This window comes from Crassostrea angulata, chromosome 3, assembly GCF_025612915.1.
Source record: "Crassostrea angulata isolate pt1a10 chromosome 3, ASM2561291v2, whole genome shotgun sequence".
Lineage (NCBI taxonomy): Eukaryota > Metazoa > Mollusca > Bivalvia > Ostreida > Ostreidae > Magallana > Magallana angulata.
The window spans coordinates 42,274,893-42,286,202 of NC_069113.1; the positions used below are offsets into that span (position 1 = coordinate 42,274,893).

Genomic DNA, 11,310 nt, shown 5'->3' on the forward strand with positions numbered 1-11,310 from the left:
CATCCATCGGAATTAGACGGAAGATTTCAGTCGAAAGTCTCTCATAGATATTCCTAATACGCTGAGATTAACTTGACGGCATTTTGGGAGCCAAATAAAACGATTATGGTGACAGTTTAATTTGAGGTTTTCACGACTTGATCTCCCCGTGTACTTTTCTCTGCCATTTGGGTTTACCTTCGGGATCGCGCTTCAATCTTTCTGAACACGTTTTGTTGTTTAGAGTGATAACTCTTGATTCCATTCCACTCTAAGGAGTTTGTATCTACACACCCCGCCACTCAGACTATAAACACAGTGTTATTTTATCTTCGAGAATAAATAATATCGCGAACAGACTGAGCACGATTTCCGATCGGGTTTGTCTGCTGGGTGCTTCGACCCTGTCATTGATAGTCGCTTCTTGGACAATGACACGAAAGAAGACCAAAATAAAGAATTTAAAATATTGCCTTTTCAAGTTGTCTCTAATTAATATGTGCGTATCTGGAGGGGGGGGGGGGTTTCTAGGTCTGCACCCCCCCCCCCCCGGTAAATTAAAATCTATCAAATTCACATGGTAAAATAGCCGATAAAGGACCTCAGAATCCCCAACACCTCCCCTACAGACAAAACTAGCCCTCAGACATCCCCTTCTTTTTTCGCAAAAAAATCTGGATCTGCGCATGTTTACTAAATGACTAAAATGTTGCATTCTTCGTACACTGGATTCGATAGCTATTTTTGGGTTCCATTTTACTTTTCCATAGTTCATGCAGATTATGAAAATGACTTTGTGTAATGGAAATGATTGACCGAGTTAACATCAGAGTGGGAGAAAATCAAACATTTACAATAGAGGGGTTTTCCATGTGGAAAAAGTTAATTTTGTTTGTAGATCTTTAAAATATAACCACGCGCGCTTCCGACCAAATATTGATAAAGATGGCTCGAAATCAATGCCCAAGACAAAATTTGTCAATAGCTACTCAGGGAGAAATAACGGGGTGTAATTGTGTACATATTTATGATTACTCAACTTAATGTAAGAATGAGACGGGTCAACATTAGCTGGAACTCTCTTCGTTATCTAGCTATTGCAACTATACAGTTCCATTCTTTGTAGACATCAATACAGCCCAACAATTCCTTCACAACTGGAGATTGTATGGGAGTTTTATACTGCTTCAGAATTACTTTATGTAGAGAAGAAGATCAAAAGCCGGCTTTGTAAGGCTCTTGATGACTGAGGAAGTATCGATGAACTATACATTTCCAAAACTCTAGTTATCGCGAGGACTGACATACAGCCCTTTCCACACCTGATCATATTTAAACATTCCGCTTTTAGAAATAGGCCGAGGTGACGGGGCGAAAGAATCCGCTCCACTTAGTATAGATGATGTTTTTTGCCGTCATGCAGTTAAAACTTGGCCATTTATTACTCAGTGCAACTTCACTGTTTATGTCAATATTAGTTATTAAAATATTTTATATACATTTAAGTTCCGATCGGGAAGGTACGGAATCGAAGTTAGGTGTATTAAAAGCGAGTCAATGTTTTCAAAGAATCGAAACAGATATCTGGTGATTTTTAATTACTAGTATGTGTCTGGTATATTGCTTTAATGATTTATTAAGACCAGTACAAATTCGTGCGTTGTATTTCAGCGCACCATGCATGACATACAGTAATATGCAAATTAGATTATAAATTACTTCTAAATTACTTCAGATGTTTGTTCCCCCGCTGAGGGAGGGGGTGTAAAACCGCAAGATACCTGTATGCCTAAGGAAAACAAGATTCTCTCTCTCTCTCTCTCTCTCTCTCTCTCTCTCTCTCTCTCATATTTTTAATTTTATTTATTTGTACTATTTTATTTAATATTCTGGGATTCGGAAACACAGTTTTATAAGTAAAATTGGTATTTTCTGGAGGGACATCTTTGAATATCAGATTATCACTAATACTTTACTTCATTTTATCATTTTCAAACCATCATAATGTGCAATATGTCAATGCCTGCGGTTACTTGAACAAGAGAGAATATCTGTTTGAAAAAATACACATGCTCAATATGGAATGATCTATTTCGAATTCTTAAAAAATAAAAAAATAACGAAAAATTAATAATCGAAAGAAAATTGTAATGGTTCCTTGCTGGTACAGTGGTCATTATTTGTGAATGAACCTTGTGAAAAAAAGAATAAATAAGGAAAAATGATAATAAACCTTTTAGAAAATATAATTTGAAAAAAGTCATAGTATTTTTGTTTCTTTTACAATGTAAAGATCACATACTTTATTGCAATTACTTTAAACTAAATATATTTTAGTCAAAGATAATGAGATTGACTCCAGCTATTGTGGAAATGTTTCATAAACTCTGTGATGAAACGGTTGTCAAATCCAACCTCTTGTGCATAAATATAATAGCCAGCACTTGTGCGGAAGTGTAATAACTAATATTGGACAATTTGGAAATATTTAATTGCATTGCCTCGACTATGTCCAATAATAATTATTATTCATTTCATTGATGTGGTGAACTCCTCATATTCATCAATATTTAACTCCATAGTTGTACTATAAAGATGTTAAACTTTGCATTTAATTTTTTTTTAAATATTTTTAAATAGGTAAGCAAAAAGTAATACATTTTGAAAAGTGAATTTTTTTTACTTTCGTCCAACAAAAATACATTCCAAAAAAGAATTATTAAAACAAACTAGCAAAACATTTCTTTATGAAAATTTATTTAAAATCTGTAGACTATGTATGATAGAGAAGAAAGCCAACCGGAGCCATAACTTTCAAATCTTTTATGTCAGCCAGAATTTTCGTTAAATTTATTTTAAATAAACTGTACGAACGGACAATATTTTAAAAATACTTTATACATGTAATAAATTTTTGGGCTAGCGACTATAATTCCCCGATTCCATATTTCCGTAATCATCTTTTTGTTAAAAGAATTGACAAAAGAGTGCAGTGATACCGAGATTTCTTTCTTGCATATTTTTGTTTAATCATTTTAATATTTCATCAACATGCATTATTAAAATCATACTAAATAAAATGATTTTAAAAATAAAATAAAACTTTACTTCTACTGCATTCAATAATTTATTCCTAAATTGCTAAACTTATTACACAAGACAATATTCCTAGATATGAAAAATCATTTTCATAAATGTATAAAATTGCGTATACTTGATAGTCTCTTGTTTGTCAAAAAAATCAGCACTATTTGATGAAGAGGAAATTACACATCAACTCCATTAATGACGTAAGTTGAGTATAATATCCAGTTCGGAATACAAACACTGTTTTCCGTCCCGACGCCCGATCCCGACCCTCTTTCTTTGATATCGATACATGATTGCAGTTTTATGCGAATCTTTATTAGGATTGTCAGCGTTTTATAGTCCTGTTAAAATTCAGGTACATAAATGCCGGGCGCTGTGCTAGCCATAATCCTACTGTAAAATAGGCTTCGGCGTATCTTAGGAGAGGTCCCTTTTCTCTTAAATGCCACGTTTTAGCTACAGTTATCCGGTGTAAAATTCATTTCCCTCCGGTTTTATCCAAGACCGACTGCTAATTCCGTAAGGAGATCCCAAGCCCCCGTTCATGGTCACTGAGGGATAAAGTCCTGAATGTATCCCCCCTCCATAGCTCGAATGAGAATTGATGGAATTGTGCGTAGAATTGCTACAGTTATTCATGGAATGAGACAAATGTTTAGATGGTTGATCATGAGGGGAGAGTTGAGAGCTTCCATTGGACCCCTGCCGTCCAACGTTCATCCTCGTCTGAGAATTCGTCGTCGATTGCGTTTGATGAACCGAGTTCTCGATTTCGGATGAGCCCGATCCCGAACATGGTTTCCCGTCTTTCACTAGCACAGAAACGGCGCCTTTTCTGGGCGAGGGTTGGCGCGGGGAGTCCTGCTGTGATGACGCGGGGGAGGAGGGGGGAGAGGACGAGTCGGTTTTGTCTTTGGCGTCCTTCAACTGTCGTTTGCACTTATACCGATGATTTTGAAACCAGATTTTGACCTGGGTCGGTGTCAGATTGATCATGCTAGCTAAGTGCTCCCTCTCGGGGGCCGAGAGATATTTCTGTTGTTTAAACCGTCTCTCGAGCTCGTACACCTGAGCTTGGGAAAACAGAACCCGCCGTTTCCTTCTCTGGGTGATGGGGAACTGGATCCCCCCTGCCTTGTGCTGGTCCAAGCCTCCGAGTGCCGACATGTTCATGTTATGCATGCCTGATGACATGGAGGACATCGCACATGAACTCGGGCCACCCATCAAGCGAGATACTGTGGAGTAGAAAAAGAAAAATGATTTATTGAAAAGGAAATTGAGAGACGTCTAAAATAATTGATCAAAAAATAGAATGGAAATCGGGGTATAATAAGTAGACGGAAGCGGGGAGCTTTTTATATGCGCGAGTCTCAATTTTCAAAGAATACCTTTAATAGCATTATAAAGGCCAGTTTAATAAACAAGTAAAACCGGGGTAGTGATGTTAACTAGAACTCTAAATAGAACAGGCATTACTTTATCTATCTATATCAAAACACAAATCTTATTAAATCTATGTTCAATTTTGTTGATATAGAAATTTTCAAAAACGATTTTAGCTTTCAGAAAAGAAAAAAAAAGAAAAAATTCTAAATCGACTAGTAAGTTTACATGTTTATTTCGCAATTCATGAAAAAGGGGCGAAATTATTGGAGTTTATATAATTCCGTCTATGAGATTTGCAGGTGTTCAAGTGTCCATTTAGTGCACTTTATGATAGCCAGGTCATTCATATTGGTATAAAATTATGCAAATATGAAACTTAAATGAGTAGTCCGTGTTTTCATTTCAGATGGGTTTTTTTTTTTTTTGGTACAAAAAATTCAGACATTCAATATCAAATAATATTTATTCAATGGAGCACCACACTTTTATCAGTTAGTTATATCAAATACGGATCGAGCATCTAAAAAATTTTGTTTGTTTTTCTTTTTTAATTCATATATACATGTAACACATTTAAATTCTTTATTTTTATATCTGGAATTAAAATTTCTGTCATTCAAAATAATAATTTCTGCTGAGAATTTTAATGTAACGAGAATTCATTTTTATCAATATTATTAAAAATAAATTAGATTTGTAGACATGAAGCATTATTTTAAGAATCAAAAATTAAGCTAATAACATGCAGTTTCGATTTTGATGCAAAATTTGCCTATACCAGGGGTTGAATGTGAACGCACATGTGTCTTATCAATAAAAATGTTTTGAAAATGATAAAATACTTGGAATACGGATCCCAGTTAGGTTCAAGTTTTACCTTAGGTGCCCGAATTTTTTTTTTTATCGCAAATCTTATTGTATAAGGAATTTAGGCTGTTCTGCAGGTTTATCTCTAAAATTATCGTTGGTCCTTAAGAGTTTTAGATTAAAAAGTCAAAATTTTGTTTTATGCATCATATGGGTCCCCTGGTTTTTTCTTACAAATCACTGGTTTTCTCAATCTTGCCCTATTTAGATCAGTTGTATGAAATTAAATTGTGCACAATACATGTTTGTATCTGGAGAAATTATCATAATTATTATATCAACTTCAAGCACAAAAATGTTAGACGGAAAATGCTATCTTTATTTATTTTTGCTGTAAAATATTTTTAATGCAGAGTCTATGTGGAAATTTTTATAAAATAAAGTAAATAATGTGTTACTTAAAATACAGCAGTTAAAATTCGTGAGTAAAAAAAAAGAGATTTTATTTTCCTTCTTCCCAAGATTATATGTCAATATCGTAAGCTTGAACTGCATAATACGCTAAAAAACCTGTGAAAAGTCAATCCGATTTTTGCGCTAAATTAAGCAAGTGCGTTTAAAGTGTTCGAAATTTGTTTTCGGTAATCTGTAATAAACACAACCATAGGCTATTTTTATAGTTTAATTCGGGGTCCATATCTTTTAAAGCAAAAAGAAAAGTTCAGCAAATACGACTGAACATTATTATTCAAACATTTTTAATGTACTTTAATTTTTTCCACAGGTGTTCCCAAAGTATATGTACCTAAAATAAAACCTAAGAAATACTAACTAGAAGTAAATAAGGAGAGAGATATACTCTCAATAGGATTACGTCTCGACGGCCGCTGCTTTAAACAGAATTCTTATTTAATTTATCTTATTTAATTCGAGTAATTAGGCGTGCTAGATTATTTTTTAAGATGCTAATTTCTTTTTCCTGTGGAGAAAATATAATGAAGCAAACTAATCGCATTGGAGACTTCAGAGTTCGTCTCGACATTTTGATCAGAAGTAGCGATAACGGCCATGCGACTTAGACACCCGAGATCTGTGCAGACACCAGAACTACTTATGCCGCAATCATGTACTAAGGCAAAACTTATGCAAATAACTTATTTGACAATTTTTCTGAGACAATATTATGACATAGAATGTGCAAACTTTTAACTCTACTTTCGGCGCTTTCGAGAGATGAGTAAAGCCATCTTGTTGCGTCTTAGTTCCACTCGATTACCACGACGAGTTTCGGTAAGAATCCCATCAAGTACTCTTTAAAAGATGTTGAAAAGCTTGCGCAAAGGACTCGTAAAGGGCTCTAGTGTGGATGGTACTTACTTGCTAGTCTGGGGTCCGGATTGGTCCCGTACCAGTTAGAGGATCCGTGGCGGGTCGGGTCCCCGTAGTGTCCAAACTCGGTCCCGTTGCAGAATTGTGTGGTATAGGAGGGGGTGTGATGGGAGAGTTGGGGCACGTAGCCCCCGTGGTAAGGGTTGGTCACCGGCACACTCATGCTGCCCATCTGTGGACTGGGGTACTGCGAATGATTCCTGTATGGAGTGAGGGGAGGGATGGCGGCCTCAATGGTGGTTCTCTTGTAAGTTTCTTCAATAGGACTAAGGATGTCGGTAACGGAAAACGGTGTAGTTTGTTTTGGACTGAGGGACATAACTTGTCAGTGTAACAAGAGGGCTCCCTCCAACGAGTATGCGTTTTTGAGGCTACTCCACCGATACTTTGTTACGCTAAGAGCCAATCTTGACGGTCAAACATATTATCACAATTGTATATCTTTCATTCTTGACAAATTATGAGTTTCAGATAAAGTACGCATGCGTACTCGGTTTATCTCTGTTGACATTGCTGGGTAGCTCCACCCCTTATCGATTTGTGGGTGGCCACTTCTCGGATTTTATTCACTTTGGGGGCAGTGGTAATGAGAATTAAATCTGTCTTTCAGTTTATTAAATCCAAATTTTGCTCGCGCTCCACTATAGGGGTGTTACTCGAATAATAACCGTTTACAGGTCCCGTTTAATCATCAATAATAAATGAAGGGAATTGAAAAATCTCTTCAATTGGCAAGCCAGTTCCATTGAAATTTCTCTATAATAAGTATTGTATCGATGTTCTAAATGTTTTATTAGATATTGGATATAGAATAAAAATTATTTAAATCTCTAAATTGAAATACTGAATTGTACTTCAGATTTTTTCCACACAGATGAAGTGCTATTTCAAAGTTTCAATTAAAATATTTTCTACAGAGAAACTTTGTACGTATCCTCATCAATCTATGACTAATTTTATGAATCGCGAAAATGAATTTTTATCTCTAAGTAGGGAAATAAGCGGTTTAAGGCCACATATTTCTTTTAATGTGTTCAAAATTATTTTCAGCGATTTTTATAATTTTTTTTCATGAGTCCGGATATGAAAGATTTCTGGCAACTCCGGTATTTGGCTTCTGTCAGCGGCAAATGATGTGGGCTCCCACGAGGACTACATCTGTGGAACAAGTGCCCCCTCCAGTACAACTGTGTACACCGATCTCCGCCGATCAGCAACAGATTTCGCAAAAATTAAGACCATTTTCATGCGGTGTGTATTTATTTTATGACAATCACTACTTCAGGTGACAAGTGTAAATGTATTTTTCTCCCATTTTGTCTGATTTCTGTTAGGATTGCAACGTTTGTTTAAAACAATTTTATTTGTTCAAATGGCTTGAATCTTTCGAAATAATGTCCACAGCTTTATGAAAAAAATGCATTTAAGTATTTTGCGAAATAAACCAATCTCCCACTAACGTTACACAGAATAATTTTCGTCATTTAGTAATATCCATATATATAATTATATTAATGTTTTGCAAAATTTTTATTATTATATTTCTGCTTTTAACTCGATTATATTTTATTAACCCCCCAATAAGGAACCCCAAAATAATATCTGTTTAATAGTTTTACTTTCTTTCCTCCTTTGAGTCACTAAAGCTTTGATTGGGGGTACCTCTTAATGCAATTGACTGAGTGAACAAAACCAACAAAGCATAAGTCAACAAATAAAAAAGGTGAGGAAATGCGAGTCTCGCTTAATTAGCAGGCTTTGAATCTGACACCATTACGATTGGGACGCATTGTGGATTATGGTCGGAATGAAAAGAGGCGAAAATTCCTAACAGTAATCCTGGTTTGGTTTTACTTGCATTACGTAAGTATTTAATTCTACTATAAAACGCACGTGTTTGGACGGTGGGGAAATCCGTATCCCGCGACAATTACTCCCCGCTGGCGAGGGACAAAAAAACGAGAGCAGTCTTTTCTACCGAAAAAGAAAGAAATAATCCGAATGATACTTCTAACGAAATCCGACTTATTTTTTATTTTTCTGCCCGAATTTTTTCTCGTATTTCTTATTTTAGATAGGGTAAAGGTACCTATACCACAATGAAATTTGGGAATGAAGGCCATATTTTTTATAGAGGGCCACAAGTCAAATTTTTCGTAGTCACAAGTGGAATGTAAACAAAGGAAGTGAAATGTTGTAATTCATAAAGCACAAACTGCCAGTTAAGCGCTAACTTGGTGCAGAATGCTACCATTTTATCAAAATTCTCTCTTGAGAAATAAGTTCCTATGTGTAACGAACCCATGCAGAACAGGACAATTATTCATTGTTCTCAATCCGATAATTAAATGATGAATTATTCTAAAAGGTATTTAATAATATTTTTGGTCTTTTATCTAGATAGATGAGTACTTTTAATAAACAAACAAATGTTTTTGTTTCAATCATGTGAGTGAGTTAATTTTATAAATTAAATAAATATTTTCCGTTGGGTTTTTTTTTTATATGGAGTATATTTAGTAAGAGGTGTGTTCATATGATTCCAACAGTTATTTTAGACAATAACGAGGGTGTTTTGGGGGAAAACGATAAGATAATTAAAAAATTCTCAAATCACTTCGAAGGGAAAAATGACATAAATTTAGTATTCAATGATGGAATGTTAATATGCTGTCATATTTGACTTTCATATTTTCCATATCAACTGTCTCCGTATGATGTCACGCCCTCTGTGGGATTCCGATCCCGAGCGGTATTGTACCGTCATGTCAAAAGGTGTCGGGAACCAACGGGACATCATTATCACCTGGTCATTTGGCTAATTAATACCGTCATTATGTAGATCTATCCTACACACCTGTGTACGAGCTCTCGGTATGGGACAAGTTTGCAGGTCGAACTATCTAATGGCTATCAGTGTGATCATGCTGGGCAATTGAGACTGAGCGAATCTAGATATTTCTGAAGATATTGTAAATCGGTTCTTTCTTAGGATTTTTCTTCTCTCAAAATGTAACAACAGGCTCCGTCGTCACCAAATTTCCTCAAATCAATAATCAGCCTCAAATCTGAGGTTTGACCTCAAGTTTGCGCACTTTTCTTTAAAGGATTTGAGTTGAGGAATGAGTTGAGGGATTTGAAAATTTGGTACGTGACGGTTGAGCCAGATTTCATTCTCTTTTTTAAGGAAAATTCTAATTCGTCTCCGTGAATAATTTTTGTCTTTGCCAGTCATGTGCACTGTAATTTTGTTTACCAACAGTTTAATATAAAACTTCTTTGCCTTTTTTATGTGGAAAAGTAGAAAATATTATTACAATATGGTCATTGTGTCACCGCGAATTACCGTACGGAACAATGAAGATTGACTGTAAAGCTCTCCCTTAAATACTTCTCCTTCTTTATACATCACGACCGAGCAAATAGGCTTTGTGGTCTTAGCTAATTTGTGGGGAAGTACCAAATGCCTGGAGATTTAGAGAAGAAATTTGATCCTGTCATCCTAATTCAGAATCAAAGTTTACTTACAAAGAAGTTTGAAAGGTACGGAAACCTATACTTCTGCCGTCGGGGTTTTAATGTTTAGTCACACCAAGTACGCAGTCAAAAGCAAACGAAGGTTTATTGGCATAGCGCGATTTCTAGCAAATCTTGTTTAATTTTGTTATTTCCTAAATTTAGGGGAGGATAGTATTTGGTAGACACTAAGAAAGAGAAAAAATAGACTTGAAATTTTAAAATGTCGTGTCAATAACAGCACTGGTTTGTTTCCTTTTCTAGGCAGATTTCACTGACCATCTATGTGTTCATCTGATTTGCTCTGACCCAGATAAATATGTTAAAATCTAAGTAAATACCCCAATACATTATTCTTTGACAGATTATAGTGGTCACTGACATTTATATAATCCCAGCTCCCAAATTCAACTTTTGCAAACGGAAGGAGGGGGAAATATTTGATATTTAAGAAGGTCCCAGTGAGGAGTATAAATTGAGTAAACTGTAGCTTTGTTTTCTTGCGAGCTTTCTCCTCCTATATTTGTCTTTTGACTTGTTTATTAAATGTGGAGATGCTAAGAACGGGTGGCACTAAGAAGATTTACAATGCTCCTTTAAACCTTTTAACTATTTTAGATTACTTTAACAAGTTTTTCAAGCTTTGCCATTTTGTATTTTTTTTATTCAATGGGTTTTATAGCATGGCTTAAAGACCAATCTCTGTCATGTATTAAAAGATACTTTTACGATCCTAAAATAAAAGCAAATTTTAAAAAATACAATGAAATCTGGTCTCGACCTCTTTAAATATGTTTGGATTTCCCCTAGAAAATATGTTTTTGAAATAAAATTAATTTAATGCTTGTATGGATAATAATCATATGCGTAGATGAAATTTTAGAAATATATATTTCATATACCCCATTCGATGCTATTCATCATGAAATCAATCCAATTTCTTTAAATTGATATTGCAAAATTAAAGCAAAACATTTGGTACATCTAATTTCCAAAATTTAAAAATATTATGAATAATTAATTTATCAATTTCAAAATTTGGATTTCAAATTTTTGGAATTCTTTTTTAAAGCATTTGAAAGAAAAGTTTTCGTGATTCTTTTTGCGGCGCTTTTGATAAATTTGGAAATATCTATGCTA

General features: G+C 34.9%; 1 protein-coding gene across 1 annotated transcript; it reads right to left on the bottom strand.

Moving 5' to 3' along the window:
- Positions 1 to 3,082: 3,082 nt before the first annotated feature.
- LOC128178506 (homeobox protein Nkx-2.1-like) lies at positions 3,083 to 7,095 on the bottom strand. Its single transcript, XM_052845711.1, has 2 exons — positions 6,643 to 7,095; positions 3,083 to 4,307 (listed from the first exon to the last, which is right to left on the bottom strand). The coding sequence occupies exons 1-2, from the start codon at positions 6,971 to 6,973 to the stop codon at positions 3,532 to 3,534; spliced, it is 1,107 nt and encodes a 368-aa protein (XP_052701671.1). The 5' UTR covers positions 6,974 to 7,095; the 3' UTR covers positions 3,083 to 3,531.
- Positions 7,096 to 11,310: the final 4,215 nt, after the last annotated feature.